Source organism: Hippoglossus stenolepis, chromosome 9 (assembly GCF_022539355.2).
Source record: "Hippoglossus stenolepis isolate QCI-W04-F060 chromosome 9, HSTE1.2, whole genome shotgun sequence".
NCBI classification, from domain to species: domain Eukaryota; kingdom Metazoa; phylum Chordata; class Actinopteri; order Pleuronectiformes; family Pleuronectidae; genus Hippoglossus; species Hippoglossus stenolepis.
Genome location: NC_061491.1, coordinates 5,279,492 through 5,298,142, shown reverse-complemented (window position 1 = coordinate 5,298,142; position 18,651 = coordinate 5,279,492). Strand labels below are relative to the sequence as shown.

The following is an 18,651-nucleotide window of genomic DNA, read 5'->3' as shown; positions in this document are numbered from 1 at the left end:
GGTTATAAAACCATGTGCTGAGCGGTGTCACGGGTACAAACTAATGAAAAGAACAGGCACAGTTCGAAACAGAGGGGAAAATAGGACACGTGAGAATAAGCTCGTGTTTCATAGAAATAACAAAAGAAAACCGGTCATTCCAGAAAAATAACACAAATAACATTTCTTGGGTAATTCACCTATTTAACAGTGTGAATTGTACTTCGCAGAATATTCCGTCTCCCCCTCGAGGGTGTTGACTGATGGAAGAGCCCCTTCTGACATGAAGGGGGCTTGGGAAACTTAGATGTTGAAGTCCACTGTTATTATTTTGTAACAGAATATCTGTTACAAGTTATTACTGCTACAGTGTCTTATCCATTATTGTTGTAATTTCTTTTCATTTACTTCGAAAAAGAAAATCAATTTCCAAATTCCTGTTATGTGTTCCACGCTGTTGTTAGTGAGTTGGTTTCTTGTCAGATCTAAGATAAAAAAAGGGTTCTTGGTAAACAAACATTGTAGCATAGGAACAAGAAAGACACCCAGATACCATTTCCCCCTAAAATACACTCAAAGTTTATTAGAAAGATTTAGACATTACAAGAGTGCTTTCTTATTCATTAATTTTGCACACGACTTGTTTAAAAATGTGATGATGCAATGTGAAGTCAATGTGCTACAACACAGACTAAAATAACTGTAAATAAAGTTTAAAGAAGTAAACAGGTGTTTGTGACTTTCCCCAATGGGCTTTATAACCTTTAATACCCATTATTAACGATGAGGAAAAATATGACAAACAAAAAATAAAACATGAAACAAACTGGAAAAATTGTGCACAGCTTCAAACAAGGCATTCCTGTGCATAAGTAGCCATATTGTTATATTTTCCTGATTGAACAGTCATATGTGGCAAAGACTAGCTGCAAAATGGAGTGCAAAACACCTGAGGTTTTCATGGTGACATATCAATTTACCCCTGTGGACAAAACAACAAAAATATTTGCTTTCATCGTGTAGGAGTGGATATCGTTTCAGTATTGGCAGCATGAAGAATTACCAATCCTTCGAATGCAGAAGACGAAAGCAGAACAGAGGAGTGAGACTCCGGAGATTTGCCTCCACACCTGGCCTCTCATTTCTTGGCTTGCTTGGTGACCATGTTGCGAGGTGGAGTCACGGGACGGCTGCCGTTGGGCTTCTTCTTCTCAGCTGGTTTCAAAATCTACAAAAGGAATATAGAGTTGAGGGGGTGAGATTCCAAGAAAAAAGATTGGACATTTGTGCTGTGAATTTGTACATTTCTGAATGATAAAAATAAGTTTCAAAATTGATAAAAATAACGAAATTGATCGTAAAATAACTGCATTACAATTATTGATTAGTATTTTAAAATGAATGTTGTATGAGCAGTTGAGCTATATTTGACCAATGATGCACAAGCAGAGACATCACCTGAAAAGAGCACATGAGAGTCTCATCCACGCTCATCATAGCACCAGCATTGTCAAACTCCCCACAATAGTTGGGTGCTGAGAACAAAGTGACAAGCTGCCTCTTTGCGAAAAATTCATAGCCATCCTCAACGACCTGAGGGTGAGATAAGAATAGAAAAGACAGGTTACACGACTCCGAAGGCGTTCTTAGTGCAACACAAAATCATGTGTATGGTTTTTTTCAGCCTTTGCTCTCTTCCAGTCTGGGAAACAATGTGTACACAGTGTGTATAGAGTTCTTTGCACAATGTGTGACGTACTGCTTTCCATGAATCAAGTGTATCAGTGTCCAATGACCCACCATTACAGAGCCACGTTACATAATCACAATGCTGTTTACAGTGGAAAAGAAGATTGCGATTACCTGATGGGCACGACAGATCAGATCAAGATCATGTTTATGCAGAAACTTGGCCACCACCTCTGAGCCAAAGGTAAAAGATACACCTCTGTCATTCTCCCCCCAGCCCAAAACATCCTTGTCTGGATCAGACCAGAGCAGATCGCAAAGCAGACCCTGGTCAGGCACATCAGTGGGGCGCATGATGCGTCTGATCTGCTCCATGGACTGAAGGTCAGGTGACAGTCCTAGATGGAACCGCAGGGAAAGTACAAATAAACATACTGATATTGAGGTCATTACCCATTACACGTGGGTGAAGCCTACGTCAACTCACAAACTGCAAAACAGCATTACTGAAGGACAAATAAGAACAGCTGACGGCAAATGGTGAAAGTTTGTGCATGAAACTAAACAACGGTGGAATTAATGTAAATATGAGGGGAGAAAAAAAACACCCCCAAAAAAAAAAAGGAACCCACCTCCGTGGCAGCAAAAGATCTTCTCATCAACAATGGCGGCGATAGGGAGGCAGTTAAAACAATCTGTGAAGGTCTTCCAGAGTTTGATGTTGTACCTTCTTTTACCTAAAACATCAAGACAACAAAACAGATAAGAATTCTTTGTTATCTCATAACAATGCTAACACTTCTTCCACTGATGTTACGTATGTGTAACGCCATTATGACTTTTATATACTTTAATTATAGGTGCACTTATGCAACATAAAAATTAAAAACTCTGATCCTGTCAATGGCACATTACATTTTAGTCACTGACTTCAGTAAATATTACTCACACTCATCATAGAAACCATATATTCTGTTGATTGAAGCACACTCATGGTTTCCCCTCAGCAGGAAGAAGTTCTCAGGGTATTTAATTTTGTAGGCCAGCAGAAGACAGATGGTTTCCAGAGACTGCTTCCCCCTGTCCACGTAGTCGCCCAAGAACAGGTAGTTGCTTTCTGGAGGGAAGCCTCCATACTCAAACAGCCTCAGCAGATCATAGTATTGCCCGTGGATGTCACCTATAAGCACAAGGATAACTTTATACATCCACAGCAGCAAATTGAATAACACACAGATGAGTCATAATTTGTAATCGTCTCCTTTGGAAATGAAACCAGAGATGCTTCTCACATGACTACATACTACAGATGTACTTTCCATCCATTATTTTCTGATGGACACACATGTACATACAAACCATACATACCACAGATCTTGAGCGGGGCCTCCAGCTCCAGGAGAATGGGCTGACTGAGGAAGATCTCCCTAGACTTGAGGCACAATCCGCGGATCTCGTTTTCCTGGAGCTGCACATTCTTGCCAGGCTTTGCTCCTCGGACTGCGGCACGACAACAAACAAAAGTCAGCACACACGTCGAGCTGAACGCGGTTCCAGCTTAAGTTTACACTGCCTGGTACAGAGCAGCTCCGGGCTGAGTGTGTGCGGGGCAAAATGTGATCATACAGTGAGTTACATGAGGCGCCTGACTGCGCAATGAATGTGTAATACAGTGTGTCTTCGACCGGGTGGATTTCGTGTCCTTCAGATTACACTGACATTACCAACCAAGAGACGCGTTATGTTGAAACTGACGTTAGCAGAGTAGAATAATAAATAACGCTAGCTGGCTAATGGCTAGTTATTCCACAAAATGTTGACAAACATGCGCCAGTGGAGCTTTAGCCGCAGTTAGCGCCTGTCACAGCAGCGTGTTAACAACCCACCGCGTCCTCTTACCTTCTAAAAGCCGCTGGATGATACTGTCTATGTTCAACTTGTCCACATCAGCCATCGCAACGCTGGAGTCGAATCAGGGTCTTGGCGTTAACACAGTGGTGAAAGCTAGTCCGCTAGCTATCCGAGCATTAGCTATCTGACGTTAGCTTCGGCTGAGGGTGAAGATGTGGATGTGGATGTGACCCCTGCTTCTGTTTGAGCCGCACGTCGACGCTTTGGACAAACTAATAATCTACTAAAAAATCGCACTTTACAAAAAATAATCACATCCAACGTGGGTTTTTTTTGGAACGAAGCAGGGACTGAAAAAATAAACGTCAGGCGAACTAGCCGCGAGCTAGCGATGGTGTCCCCTCTGTTTTTCTCTGCCGCACCTTGTACCAGCTTCAAGGAGGCTGCCGCTGCCGCTGCGCCGCTGCTGCCCCCTACTGGTCTGGATGGAGAGGGATGTCTCCAGCCCAGAAGAAGAAGGTGATCAATGTGATTATTCACTAGTTGTTAAGAGCAGTAGTCCTCAGATACCAGCCTCTTTCCATACACAAATGGCCCTGCAAGGTATTCATCTAATTATCATAAAAGTCAGTATTATATAGGGACAGCACAATGTATAACCACATTGTTATTATTATCATCATCATTATTATTATAAAACACATTTCTTTCACCTTGACGTATTGTCATGTGCAGTTATGATCTAAAATATATTGTATGTAAAGATTTAGTATTTTACAGTGACTTCATGGCACTGATTTTTATAACACTACCTGTATAACAGATAAAGATGTGTTTTTGAGTGTAAAAATACGACAAAAGCATTAGTTCATCAATTTGGTTATTAAGTAGTTGTAAAATAAGTAGTAATTATTATTATAATAGTAATTATAATAATGATGGTGATGATAACCAAAATAAGAATGTTTGCAGTTCAAATACTGACAGATCAATTTACATGCTTCCTTTTTGTACTTTGTTCTGAGTTGCAACATTTTCAGAGGATACTACTGCTGTGAAATGTGAGTTTAATGTTTGGACGAATATTTGTGAAGTCTGGTAGTCCTTGAACAAAGTCTCCATTAAAAATCAGCTGGTAGACATTGTTTCAGGTGTGAAAAAGAGATCTTCTTCAGTTTGATTGATCAAGTCCCTAAAACAGAAAGAGCACCGTCACTGAGATCAATTCTAGAAGACTTTAGCTTAGTGCAGCCAAACTTCAGTTGCTGGTTAATGAGGTAAACTACTGCCTCCATCCCTTTATTTAAGAGACCTTTAAACTTTTTGATTGGACAGTAACAGGCTCAGATATCTTTCATTTTTAACATAAGCATATGTATGTAGCAACGCCATGCTTTTTAAAAATATTTACTCTACACTTAAAGGAATACCCTGGGACAAAGAAACTCCACTGCTCTGCACTATGGTCCACCGCTGCACAGTCAGCACTGCACTAAAACTCACATGACTAATTAAATATCACTACTGAAAAGATTTTTCTGCTTCAACTATGGGAAGTAAAGCCACACACAAATCTGTCTTCATGGGGTCAAGTTATTGTTTCTCACACTGGGAGCAGATAACCTCCTCATAGGTCTGCATGGTCTGAGCCAATGAGAACCTCCCTTGTCATCAAAACTTCATACTACTGGTCAATAGTAACACAAACCCTCAAATTTTCAGTTGTTATAGTACTTTAAAAATTCTTCAGTTTTTATACTTTTGGTGACATTAACTTTTTAAACACCTTTTTACCGCTGATGTTTGTACCGTAAATGCAAGTTTAATCACCAGACTTGACCTGTATACATTTCAATAAAAGCTGAAAAAAGTCAGAGATATAAGTGTGTAAATCTTTGCAGATATCTTCATAGGTGCCACTGCCTGTGAAATGTGAATGTGCAGTGCTGTGAAACTAAAATTCCCACATTAATACAAATCCTCCCTTCCTGTATTTATTCAGTAAAAATATCTCATAGCAGGTCTGATGAAGACATATTAAACATTTCCTTTACTGTTATCACATAACATTTTAATTTCACCTAGTACATATCAAGCAATTACTCATATATAGTACAACAATACCCTCACACATACATATAGTTATATGTAATCAACAGATAATTAATAGTTTACACACAGTTCTGAATATGAAATAGTTGAATCTGAATTTTCTGCTGTTTGCCTGTGTGCTCCCTCACATATATCTTGGCACAAACATGACACATTGATTTTAATGTCCAGATGGAAATCTCAGAGATAACAGCTCTATTCTTGGTCTTTTTCTTCACCATGTGTGATGACATACACCAGGTTCTTGTAGTCCAGGTTTCCGGCTACATCTGGAGGGAAAGCTGCAAACATCTGTTCCATCTATGGGTAAGCAATGAAAAAAACACTTATCATTTTTATTGACTGAATTAAAAGAAAATAAATAAGAAATAGGAAATGAAGAAATAAAAATGCTGCTGTCAGACGTAGATCACTTACCTCTTCAGGAGAGAACCTGTCTGCCTGCGTCGTCAGCATCTGTGTGACACTGTGATGAAAAGCAGAGGGGATGAGCAGATTGAACATTCACCTGACCTCAACCTCATCGCTGTTACTCACAAGTCTTTCTTAAACGTTCCTTTTCCCTCCGGATCGAAGACTTTGAAAGCGTTCAGAATGGTCTCCTCTGGGTCAGCACCTAGAGACGGAGAGCTCAGAGTTCATTGAAAATCAAAACAAAGGTGCATTTCCTATAATTGCCATGGCCAAGCTGTCAGTTTACTGGGAACACCTAGCTAATACTGATGTGACCTAATACAACTGTCAAGTAATAAATCCTCCCTGCATGATTGTTAGAATGTTTGTGTTATGCTGACAGGTGTTTCTATTAATTTGTCCACTCTATTCAAATCAATCAGCGTAGAGTACACAACAGACACACCTCTTTGTATAATACACCGCAGTTCAACAGCACCACAAACTGCAGCCTCCAAAATGACACACACACACACACACACATTATAGAGGGAGTCTATAGAGCGTTGACTACCACATGTCCTCTCTCAGTTTTATTCCATTCTGCTCTGAGGCCTCCTCAGATCTCTAACTCTGTCTCCCCCTCTAGAAAGATGCTCTGGTTAATCCTGAATCAAACTCAAAGGGGCGCCCCCTGTGAGGAGATGGGTCAGGCAGGTTATCTGGACCCTTATCAGGAGTCCATTGTTTCCCTGAAACAGAACTGTGTTCACGTGAGCAACATACTGGAAGAAACCTGTGTCAACCTATGTAAAGACATGGCCTAGTGCAGACAGACAGTATGTAACAGTTCACACAGTTTCAAAACAAACTGAACATTACAGCCTTCACTAAGAGGAGGATTTACTGCAGAACTTTTTTATTCTCCAACCAGTTGAGGAAGACGGCCGCCCACATTGAGTCTGGTTCTGCTGGAGGTTTCTTCCAGTTAATGAGGGAGTTTTTTTCTCCACAGTCTCCAAAGTACTGCTCATTGTGGGCCTTGAGATAATGTATATTATGATTTGGCGCTATACAAATTAAATTGAATTGAATTGAATTAGAGAACATTAGTTTTAGCAGCCCGATAAACTGACAACTGACAGTATAATTATGCTCTGGACTGTACAGCACTCGCAGCTCACCTTTTAGTTTCTCTCCGAACATGGTGAGGAAGACAGTGAAGTTAATCGGCCCTGGTGCCTCCTTCAGCATCTCATCAATCTCCTCTTGCTTGACATTTAAACGGCCTAGACAAGGATGGCAGACAAGGTGGAGCAGACTTTAAGGGCTGCAACCATTGATCATATCCATCATTAAGAATTCTGCTGCTTATTTTAGGAATTGTTTAGTCAATAAATACTACAAATACTACTACTACTACCAAATTGTACACAGTCATAGATATCGGTCCCCTAATATTCCTGAATTTTTTCATCAAGATCTATGAATTATTGGGAAATTAAAGAAAAGGTAAAACAAAAATATCGTGCAATGTTAAAGAAATTAAAAAAAATTCTGGATCTGCCTCCTGATCTAAATCCACACTAAAGTTTTATGAATTCTTCCCTGACCCACAACGCATCCTTCCACCAAGTTGGTAATGTTCTATCCAGTAGTTCTGTGCTTGGTGGAGGTTAAAATGCCAATCACAATGTTCCTGAAACCCAGTGTCAGTCTGGAACCACAGCATATTCAATTTATTTTCACATTAGACTAGGACAAGCAACAGTTGCGAAGTGGTGAATTATTGAATTTTCGTTTGGAAAAATGATTAAAAACATTATATGATATATCAAAATAGTTTCACAGTCGGGCACATGTGTATGAACATATAACAATGGAAATCCCCACAACACAAAAGATTGTTGTTCCAACCTAGAGCTGCAAACGTGTCTCTCAGGTCGTTCTTGTCAATGAATCCGTCTCTGTTTTGGTCCATGATGGTGAAAGCCTGCAGAGGTCACAGGGTGTTACATGTTGTTCCTCCAGTTTATGCACCACACAGTAAAGGGATCAAACTCCATGAAAGAAAACATTTGGCGGGGACACTGACTTCTTTGAACTCCTGGATCTGGGCCTGTTCAAACATGGAGAAGACGTTGGAGCTGCCCCCCTCCGCTCTCCTCTTTGCTTTCTTGGGTGCCTGCAGGGTTCGACAGCGACGCTCTAATTACATCCAATACTGATGGCACAATCATCACCTGGCTCCGGCTTCAGTCATTATCGGATTTTACTGTGACACATGCGCTTATGATAACGAGCCAATGATCTGCAAACTTACCGCAGGGTTGGGGGGCATTAATTGCTCGACAGGCGAGGTTTATACAGGCACGCATTTCATTAGGGGGGGATTACAAACACTGTCAGTTTGTTATGGAAATATTTACTCAAGCCTCCAATATTTTGTGAGAATGCAGACTAAGCCTGGGGAGGGTGTGGTCCGCTGCTCTGCTCTCCTACTGTCCCAGGATCACATGAGGGATTATTCTGTAGGGCCTGGGTGGTGACAGGATGGTACACTGTGGCTTGTTTGATCAAAAATCCCTCAGAGGCGAGGATTATGTTGATCTATTTACATGACTGCCAAGGAAGTGTGAAAAACAGTCTGAGGGGATGCGGAGCGATGACACCACACTGCTTGGATTCGCGGGCCTCTCGACAGCTGCTGTCTAACCCTCGTTGTGGATTAGCTCTCGAGCAGTTGTGTATCTGGTGGACGGGACCTCTGGTGCTCAGCTGCACTTATTTCTTTATTTTGTTTTAAGAGGATTCGTGCAACCATGGGATGAGAGGCAGAGCTTTGCTGTTTCTTGGTGTCTCAGTGCAGATCATGAGACCAACATGAACTGGAATGTTCAAAAATAATAAAAACATACGATTATTCTTGTTCCTCCCCTTGTTTCCTCTCCCTTCCTCTGCTCTTCCCTTGTCTCCTCTCCTCCCATTTCCTTTCCTCTCCTCTCCTGTCCATTCACTCTTTATTTCCTCCTCCTTCCTCTCTTCCTCTCTTCCTCTCTTCTCTCCTTTCCTCCTCATCTTTCCTTGTTTCCTCTCCCCTCCTGTACTTTCGCTCCTTGTTTCCTCCCCCTTCCTCTCTTCCTCTCTCCTCTCCACCTCATCTCTCTTTTTTTCCTCTCCTCTCCTGCCCTTTCTCTCCTTATTTATTCTCCCTTCCTCTCTTTTTCTCTTTCTCCTCTCCTCTTCTGTCCTCTTTTCCTCTCCTTTCTAACCCTTTCTCTCCTTGTTTCCTCTCACTTCCTCTGCTCTACCTGTTTCTGCTCTCCTCTTCTGTCCTTCTTTTCTCTCCTCTCCTGTCCTTTATCTCCTTGCTTCCTCTCCTTTCCCATTCTGTCTCTCGTTCCCCTGTCTGTTTCTTTCTCCTCTCCCCCCTGCCCTCCACCCTTTTCCTCTCCTCTCCTCTCCTTTGTTTCCTCTACCTTCCTTTCATCGTCTCTTTTCTTCTCCCCTTCTCTTCTCTCCTTGTTTTCCCACCTTTCCTGTCCTTTCTCCCCTTGCTTCCTCTCCTTTCTCATTTCCTCTTTCTTTCCTCCATCTGTTTCTTTCTCATCTCCTCCCTGCCTTACACCTTTTTCCTCTCCTCTCTTTGTTTCCTTCCCTGCCCTCTCCACGCCACAGTTACAAACAGATTTTTTAAATTTCATCATTGTGAGTGGACAAAAATAATCAATAACTTGTCAATAGGACGACTGGAGTACTGTCCTATTGATGAGGTTTTGCTGATCAGTATTCTGTGCATAAGCGTATTGACATGGAATGTATTGATTCATTATCGATGGTGTGAGTAGAGCAAAATGTACAATTTATCAAAACATATCATGACAGAATACTATATGAATATATCTGTATATAAAATGATTTTAAAATAACTAATAACAACCATGCAACAGAAACCGAGAGTCTCTTTATAGTGGGGTGATACTTTAAATAAAATGAAATGCCGTGACGATGAGATCTGTGTCCACTCACCATACTTCAGTGGTAGCTGGATGAGGACTGATCAGTATCCTTGCTGCTTTGTGATGGCGCAGCACACAAAGCAAGGGGTAGATATACTGACCCCTCCACCCTCTATAATGTTGCATGCTTGACGACTATAAATACTCCAATGCCTTCTTTAGGCAGAGACCCAGGTAAAGAGGACTACCCCTCACTGCCACCATTGTCCGAGTTCATGAGATTTAGGGATAATAGCCAAACACACGTGCCCCATTACTGAGACCCAAGAATAACAATAGCACATAGCTTGGGCTCAGGAAGGACAGTTGTGTTTGAGACTGACTGTCGCACTTGATGGGATCCATCATCCAGCTGTCCTGTCAGAGCTCCACTGGGACAGAAGCTATGCCCTGATGGGAGCTGCTGTTTCTTGGTAGCACAGTGAATGGAAATGTGAGCTAAAGCTGTCTGAGCCCCAATAGGACTTGTTCATAAACAGCGTGTGATGCTATGCTGTGGAAAATGTTTGTGGGGAGCATTGTTCCTATGATGATGAACAATGTTTAGTTTTCCACGTTGGTTACACTCAGCCACAGATGTGGTTTCGTGTTCTGAACCAGGTCACATACATTACATTACTCAGAACAGTGTGTATGAAGGGAAAGTTTGGTGACAACAGTGAACACATTTAGCGGAGCATGTGAAGAGTCAAAAACAAAAAGAGCTGTATAGAAACATACATACTTATCCCAAATGTATTAACTTAATAGTGCAGTACCTGTTCTAAACCAGCCTGATTGCTTGGCCTATGTTACAGTTTTTCTGAATTGACAAAACTCTACACCCCAATCTCGAAACAAAACTGACAACTGGCAAAACCTCTTTATCGAAGCGATCACATAGTTGGCCAAACTTCATCTGGTTAGACACACTTTATAAATCTGAGTCACACATTTTGCCAAACTCTAAACACATTCTCATTCACAAAACATATTTAGCAGTGTGGTGCACTTTGACCCAGACTGACACACAAAGGCCCCAAAGGTTAAACACAACTAACTAACCTGTTGTCCACGTTAACACACCACCACTAAAAATTGAACACACGTGTCCAGTCATGTTACTTTAGGACCATACAACACTAAACATTATCAATATTTCTGAAGGTCTACGTGATGATTGGCTCGGACATGAGCAGAGAGGTCCTGAGCAGGCAGAGCATCGTGTGCTGTCATTTTGGGACAACGTGAGCTTTCACTGTCAATAACCAGCAATTTCTCAATGTTTGCCTTCCACCATACTCTCCCTTCCTTAACCCTCAGCAAGGCAGTGGAAAGAGTGTGACTGAAACCCCCATACCCAGGAAAATCTATTAATGGATGCAACGTGTGATGATATTGGGTCTATTGGATCTATTCTACCTGGATCTATTCACGGCTGGATTCGGCACAGCAAAGATTCTTTCCACATTCCTTAGCAAGGGAGAGGATTGTGAGATTGATGAAGTCATGTGGTCTGACCCGGCCCAGAGACGTGATACTGAGGCCGAGTGAAAGATTTGCATGATTTTACTTCCTGTAAAATCATAAAGTGCACTTTCTTTTATTTTCACTGCAGGTTTTCATGTTTACATATACGTTTTTCTATAAGTGCAGGAATGTGCAAATATCCTACAGTAAATATTGTCAGTAAATTCTCAGTAAAGATTTTTTTTCTACTTTGGTCAGATGTCAGTGTTTTGCATTTATTTGTCTAGTGTGTACTGATTAGTAGATTAGAGTAGTGTCTCTGCATTTGTTGGCTTTGTGTGTTATCTGATGGCAGTGTTCAGTTTGGGGTAAACATAAAATGGTTTGGAATCAATTGTTTGATTTAGCAAGAAAAGTCAAAAGTTTTGTGAGTTGAGCTTGAATTTGGGGTTTGTGTTAACTGTAAAAGAAAGGAGAGGAGTTTCAGGAAATGCGTTTTAGCAATTCAGAAAAACTATAATGCTCCGAAGCTACTTCAGTATTATTTCTTGTCATTTGTGAGTCCTCCTCAAACTGTTCTACAATATACTGTCGCTTTTTATTGTTTGTGTGCTGAACGTTGTGTGCAGAGCTTTTTAGAAACAGTCTTGGTGCAGAGTGAAGTTTGAAAACTTTGTGTTCAATCTACCTGGTTTATCTGCGATGAAGATTTAATATTTAATGTTTTTCATTAAAATAAAACAGAGATATGTGGTTCATATATAAGTTTGGACTTCCGTTATGTTTTTCATACATTGGATATCGGCCATTTCAGGGTTCTGGTAAGAAAGTGACACAATCTTTGGACCCAAGTTCAGAACTTTTCAAAATGTACATATTTACATGAAGCACCTTTGGCATCCGTTACAGCCTCATGTCTTCTTGTGTATGAGAAGACATGCAAACTGGGATTTTCAGCCACTCTTCTCTGCAGATCCTCTCAAGCTGTCACGGTGGATGGGGGCCATCAACAGCGCCATTTTCTTGTCTTGTCTCTTCAGGGTGTTTGGTTGGGTTACAGTCAGGGCTCTAGTTTGGCCCTCACCGAGTTGTCCCTAACCCTCTCCTGCATTAACTTGCCAGTATACTTGGAGGCATTGTCCTGTTGAAGGTGAACCTTTGGCCCAGTCTTAGGGACTTGGGGGCAGGTTTTTATTAAGAACATGTTTGTCTGTCTGTTGAGATTTGCCTAAACCCTGGTTTCCCTGTCCCTGCTGCTGAAAAACGCCCACACAGATTGCTGCACCATGCGTCACTGTTAGGGTGGTGTCATGTGTCTCTCACTGAGGAGACTCTTCCTTCTGTCCATTCTGCCATTAAGTACAGTGGATGCTGTAGTAACGGTTCTCCCTCTGGAAGTTTCTGGAGTGACCATTAGGTTCTTGGTCTCCTCTGTTACCAAAGCCTTACTCCTCTGATTTCTGTTTGGCAGTCAGCTCTAAGACGAGCCATGGTTCTTCAGAACTTCTTCCATTCCTTAAAGAATTATGAAGGCCGCAGTGGTTCTTGAGAACCTTCAATGCAGCAGAATGTTTTTGTAGCCTTTCACAGATCTGATGCTCGACACCATCCTGCCTCTGAGTTCTGCTGACAGCTCCTGTGAGCTCATGGTTTAGTGTGTGCTCTGACACACATTGCCAGGTGCAAGAGCACGGCCATACATACGCAAATGTAACAGGTTCACTTCCGAGCTGTGCGAGCAAGGGTGGAGTAAAACATTTGCTTTCTGTGGTGAAGCAAAACCAAAGGTTGGCTTTGAGTTGGAGTTCAGCGTTTGCTAAACTTTTACCTGTGACATTTACCTGCATTTGCTTATGTTTGACCATGACCTTCTCTACCTCACATTGACAGGTGTGTGCCAATCAAATGAATTTGACACAATGACTCAAATGAAGGTGTAAAAACAAGTTAAGAGAAATGGGAGGCACTCAAGCTTTAAGTGTCATAGACAAGGATCTCAATACTGAGGTCAATGTGATGTTTTATTTTTCTATTTATAATAAATTTGCAAAAAGCTGTTTTTCACTTTGTCCTTATGGGATATTTATTGAGTGTAGACTGATGTGGGACCACTATTCAAGTGTACAAAAGCAATACCTTTATACTGTATAATAAAAGTTAATACAACAATATAATCTACAGCCTCAAACATATCTCAATTAACTTCACACACACACACAGACAAAATAAACATCCCTTATTGGTCCTTTTCGCATTTTGACATGTGTGAAAGTCACAGGTAAAAGTAATGAAATGAATGATGGCTGAATTCCATTTAGCTGCATCAGTTCCGAGGTGTGGTTCATGCTGACTCACTGTCATGTCACACTGGTATTCTTGAACTGAACACAATCATCGTGAATGTTATCAGTAGCGGCTGTGCATTTCCTACAATGACATGTCGAAATGTCTGCTGTGAAAAAGATTGTTACTTGAGTGTCTGAGCAGAAGTGAATGTGCAGAGTTTGACACCAGACGGCTGTTGACACCTTCATCTGTGGCAGACAAGAAGCTTCTCAGTGAGCATGTATGTGTGAACATGACTCAGTGACTGCAGCAGTTTGAAAGCGAGCGATGGTCCAGTGCGCAGAGAAATGAGAAGTGGGAACCTGAATCCTCCAGTGCACGTTTGCTGAGAATGTACTTCTCAGTGAACAGGGAGACATCTTGTATAATTTTTTTAACTGCAGACCTAAATTTGGATGTTGGAAAAGTTATCAAATGTTCCCTCTATTGTTAAACCTTAGTTACTACTTACCTAACCCTTTCTGTAGTAACCTAAACCTTAAGACCTTAATCTAAACCTAACTTTAATCTGAACCTTACTGTAGCCTTAACCCCCACACACACACACACACTGTAGAATATTTACAGTAGGCTATATTAATATATAATTTAAGCGTTTATATGACTGCAAATTGAAACCACATGGGTCACTTTGTTGGAGAAGTAGCTAAATGTAGCTTTTATACATTTTTAGATTTGTATAATTTTGGTTTTGGGTTATTTGTTTTTTTAAATAATTGTTTTTTGTAATTAATCTTATCCAATGTCAGCTGGGATTGGCTGCAGCCCTTAAAGAATAAGCAGTGTAAATAATGGATGGATGGTTTTTTCCCTTAACATTTTCCTGAACATCACAAGTGCCACTTCAGTGTAATTCCTGAGATGAAAATACATCTATTTTACAGCAGATATTTCCACTGGTGTTAGAATGAAAACACAGGAGTAATGAATTACTTTAATTAAGGCTGCGCTGAAATTAGATGCTCATAATGTTGAACACAGGATTAATATTGGTCTGTGACCAGTCACTTACCTATGTTGTCCAGTAGGTAGTGCTAGCAACCCACAGCATTCAACATCCAAACATCTAATGAGTCTATACTCTCAGCTACACTGAATTAACTCATGCCGGTTTCTACATTTGATCTGATTTTAAATAAATACTTTACTGCATCGATATTCCTGGAAGTCCTGTTGTGGTGTGTATTGGATTTCGTACCAGTAAAATCACATGGGAGCTCATCTGCATTATGAACCAACTGGAGGATTTAATTATGTTGATGTAATTTCTATTCATAAAAATTGCAAGATACTATCACATTTTCTTATGAATATTTTACTAAACTCTTAAATGGTCCACTAATCACCCACCCAACAAAATATTCTGTTTAGTCAAAGTGCAGATGCATATTATATTGTGTTGGTTCAGCTACACAGGACGTCACTGTATCTGTGAGGATAATGCTAAAATAATAGTATGATGTTCTGTATGACATATGAGTTTTAGTACTGCTGTTTACACGAGAGTATACTGACAAAAGTGTGAATTGTGAAAGTGAGTTGTGAATACTAGCTTTATCAGGTTAAAATTAGTTTACAAAAACCATATGACTGCGGTGCATATAATTATAATTTCAAGTCAACCTTGGAATGTCATACTGCTGTGCATCTGCTTCATGTGCCAGCTCAGTCAGACTCGAGACCTTCGTTCTAGTTTCTTTTCTCACTTATTTGGTTGAATAACACTTGACATGGTAACCATGGTAAACAAATAGGACCAAAAAAGGTAAAAACATTTACACATAGTTAAAGTAAAGAAATAATGATCACATTAAACCTTCTGGTGCTACGGTCTTTGAAATTAGAAACAGATCTCTCTCTTAGTCAGACAGACCATCATAGTGGGTTGAAGAGAAGCGAATATATATAAATAACAAGAGACAAGGGGTTGTACATTAGTTGTATCTGTAGTTGCTAAATACCTAAAATAAGCAAAGCATGGTAGAGTTAATTTGTAGATCTAATGATTATGCTTTTCACTAGAATAAAATACCCAAATACATTCAAAGAAATCCCTCATTTAGTGACCTTGTCAAAATAATCATCTTCCTGCTCTCGGATAATTTCCCTTCTGTGTGCACAGTCCTCATTTAAGTAAACATGCATTACTCTTCAGTATAATGTAATAATATGAATGAGAGGATGAGGGTAATGGAAGAGGCCCAAGGTTTTTTTTGCCATGAGGCTGAATGTGGATTCAGGGGCCTGACAGACAAAAGCATCAGCATGTGGAGGTGGAGATTGTGGCTTTAAGTTCCACCTGGGACCCCACTGAGCCTGGTGCTCCACATTCCTGTTCAGCCAGAACACAGCGTTCCTATCTGACATCTGAAAATGTCTGTGATTACATCCACTTTGGCTTCGGCAATAAGAAAGGTAATGAGAAAGGTCTTTCTTTTTTTTGGTGTGAGCAGGGTGTACCGTTGGGGATGGAGACAAGGTTAAAGATTCAATTGAGAAAACAGTATGTACTGCATGTCCTTACTTGAAGTGCCCTGGTCAAGGGCTTCAGGCTGTTCCAGTGTCACTCCGGTGACCCTGCCTCTTTCACCCTGCTGTTAAAGTGTTTCTCTCAGAGAGAAACTGTATAGGGGGAAATTATCTAATTACATAATGTGCTGTGCAGAGATCACATCCTTTACTCAAATGTTAATTAACATTAATGCTTAACTCTCTGTGAAGGATGTTTCAAAAGGTCAGGAAATCATAAGACTTCACCATCACCAAAGTGTGGACAGATGTGCTATTTCTTAAATGTACTAATTACCTTCTCCACTAATGTGTTGTAAAATGTTAAAACTATCTTCTGTCGCCTAATTGTGAATCCTGGCTTCTCACTATCTTCCCTGTCATATTTGAATCCAGCATTTTAACGTCACCCTTCAGCCACAAACCAAATGCAATAAGCAAAACCTTTAATAGTCTTCCTGCACGTTCCCCTTAGGTGTTTGTTTATGGCAGAGGGATATGTCATTGTCCCCCCAAGGTGCTGAGAATATGACTCATGAGGATATTATTTTCTACCTGGGACTGATTTTCATGAGGGATATCAGCTCCGAGCTACTGTACACAGTGGGGCTGGTGCGCGGTGATCAGGAGGTGGAACGTGGACTAAAAGCATTGCTTGTGATGGATACCTTCCCTCACTGATAATGGAATAATGAATGGGGGAAATCACACAATGCTCATTTGCACATAACCTTGCTTCTGTGAGAGCGTGGTGTCAGCAGGGGGAGCACCTGGCACTGTGGCGTCGTGGCAGCACAGCAGCCTGCATGGGCTCCCTGACCAGAGGAATGACTTCTTTTAAAATGGATAAAGAGTAACATCACACGATGTCAAGTTACACTCAGAAAAATGTGTGACAGATTATATCTGCTTCGGATGCTGCTGCCGTCATGTTTGGCTTCATTGCGAAAAAACATCTTTTGTCCCATTTAAAAGAATATATTTATGATCTTATACCGCATACATGCATGATTTTACCTTCTTGAATGCACAATTAAACAAAAATGATAACTATAGTCAAACAGGCTTTGACCATAAAATAAGGGAGCCACAAAAAAACATATATAGTAATACTTTTTTGTTCTTATTTAAAACCATATTTCTATTATGCTATACTGAATACATTCATAATTGTAAATTCATATATGCTATTAATATGAATGTACAGTTAAACAAATTGATTAGTATGGCCACACAGGCTTGGACCATTCATCCTAATGGATAAAAATAATCCATGTAGTAAAAAATGCATAATCAAAACATATTCAATATTACCAAATGGGGCTTAAACTTAAAGGTGTTTTAATATTTATGATAAATAGGTTTTTAAAAATAATGTAAAAACAATATAACCTACTTCAATCGTGTTAACTTGTGCATAGCACGTGCATTGAAAGAACGAACCTTGCAGAACGTTGTTTTTCCTATACATGGTATCTATGTTAAATGTGATTTGAAGATATTGACACATATGTTTGATATGTATTTTGTCTAATCTGCAGTGTGGTGATAAAACCACATGCAGATGATCCTAAAAACAATTAGACTACATGTGTCAATAAAGTAAGCTGTTTTTAATTTCACGTCCCCATGAGCCCCTGCAATAAACAGGATTTAAAAAAAAAGAGAAAGAAAAGTAGGCTTGGCTAAATTCCCTGAACTCCGCTAATCTACACATCATCATCTCCTTCCCTTTTCCAGACGCTATCGATCAACCCGGGGCTTTACGTCAGTATTGATAACTTTGCCAAAGCAAAATCAAGTGCAATTGTCCAGTTAATGTTGAGGACGGAGGCGCGGACACACTTTGCTCTTTTGACTTTTTTTCCTCAAACCCGGGCTGTTCGCCAAAAAAATGCACCGTCTACTTTTTTTTCCCTTCTTACTGAAAAAAACATGTTGTCAGACTTGTCAAACATTTCCGTGGACTCGCGTGTCGAGTGTGTTCGTGTGTTGTTTTTTTTAAAGTGGGACCAGTGATCGCTGTTTAACGAGGGGGGAATCCAGCCCACATATTTATTGCAGCCGCTGAAAAAAATCTCCTCAATATCCCCCAAGATGGCCGCCGATGTAGGATCGATGTTTCAATATTGGAAGAAATTTGATCTACGGCGGCTCCAGGTTAGTGCTATTCTCACCTTTCTCGGCTTATTTTCGCAGCGGTACGTCTCCTCGACGTGTCCCGCTGCCTGTCGACCCGTTTTCGGGGCGAATGAGCCGCGGAAGCCGGCGTTGCTCGCATTGATAGTTATTAGAAATTGATCCT

The 18,651-nt window shown here is 40.6% G+C and overlaps 3 protein-coding genes across 4 annotated transcripts in view; 1 reads left to right on the top strand and 2 right to left on the bottom strand.

Annotated features, from left to right (window-relative positions):
- Positions 1-534: 534 nt before the first annotated feature.
- Positions 535-3,967, bottom strand: ppp1cc (protein phosphatase 1, catalytic subunit, gamma isozyme). Its single transcript, XM_035165607.2, has 7 exons — positions 3,568-3,967; positions 3,037-3,168; positions 2,618-2,848; positions 2,301-2,405; positions 1,843-2,066; positions 1,438-1,572; positions 535-1,207 (listed from the first exon to the last, which is right to left on the bottom strand). The coding sequence occupies exons 1-7, from the start codon at positions 3,620-3,622 to the stop codon at positions 1,118-1,120; spliced, it is 972 nt and encodes a 323-aa protein (XP_035021498.1). The 5' UTR covers positions 3,623-3,967; the 3' UTR covers positions 535-1,117.
- Positions 3,968-5,491: 1,524 nt separating this feature from the next.
- On the bottom strand, positions 5,492-10,142 carry myl2b (myosin, light chain 2b, regulatory, cardiac, slow). Its single transcript, XM_035166812.1, has 7 exons — positions 10,054-10,142; positions 8,120-8,209; positions 7,942-8,017; positions 7,209-7,313; positions 6,169-6,247; positions 6,049-6,097; positions 5,492-5,931 (listed from the first exon to the last, which is right to left on the bottom strand). The coding sequence occupies exons 1-7, from the start codon at positions 10,054-10,056 to the stop codon at positions 5,827-5,829; spliced, it is 507 nt and encodes a 168-aa protein (XP_035022703.1). The 5' UTR covers positions 10,057-10,142; the 3' UTR covers positions 5,492-5,826.
- Positions 10,143-18,091: 7,949 nt separating this feature from the next.
- cux2b (cut-like homeobox 2b) overlaps positions 18,092-18,651 on the top strand; it is an 85,599-nt gene continuing 85,039 nt past the window's right edge. For both annotated transcript variants that reach the window (XM_035165470.2, XM_035165469.2), the window contains exon 1: positions 18,092-18,506. In XM_035165470.2, the coding sequence (XP_035021361.1) occupies positions 18,444-18,506 (63 nt within the window). In that variant the 5' untranslated portion in view covers positions 18,092-18,443. The remainder of the gene's footprint in view (positions 18,507-18,651) is intronic.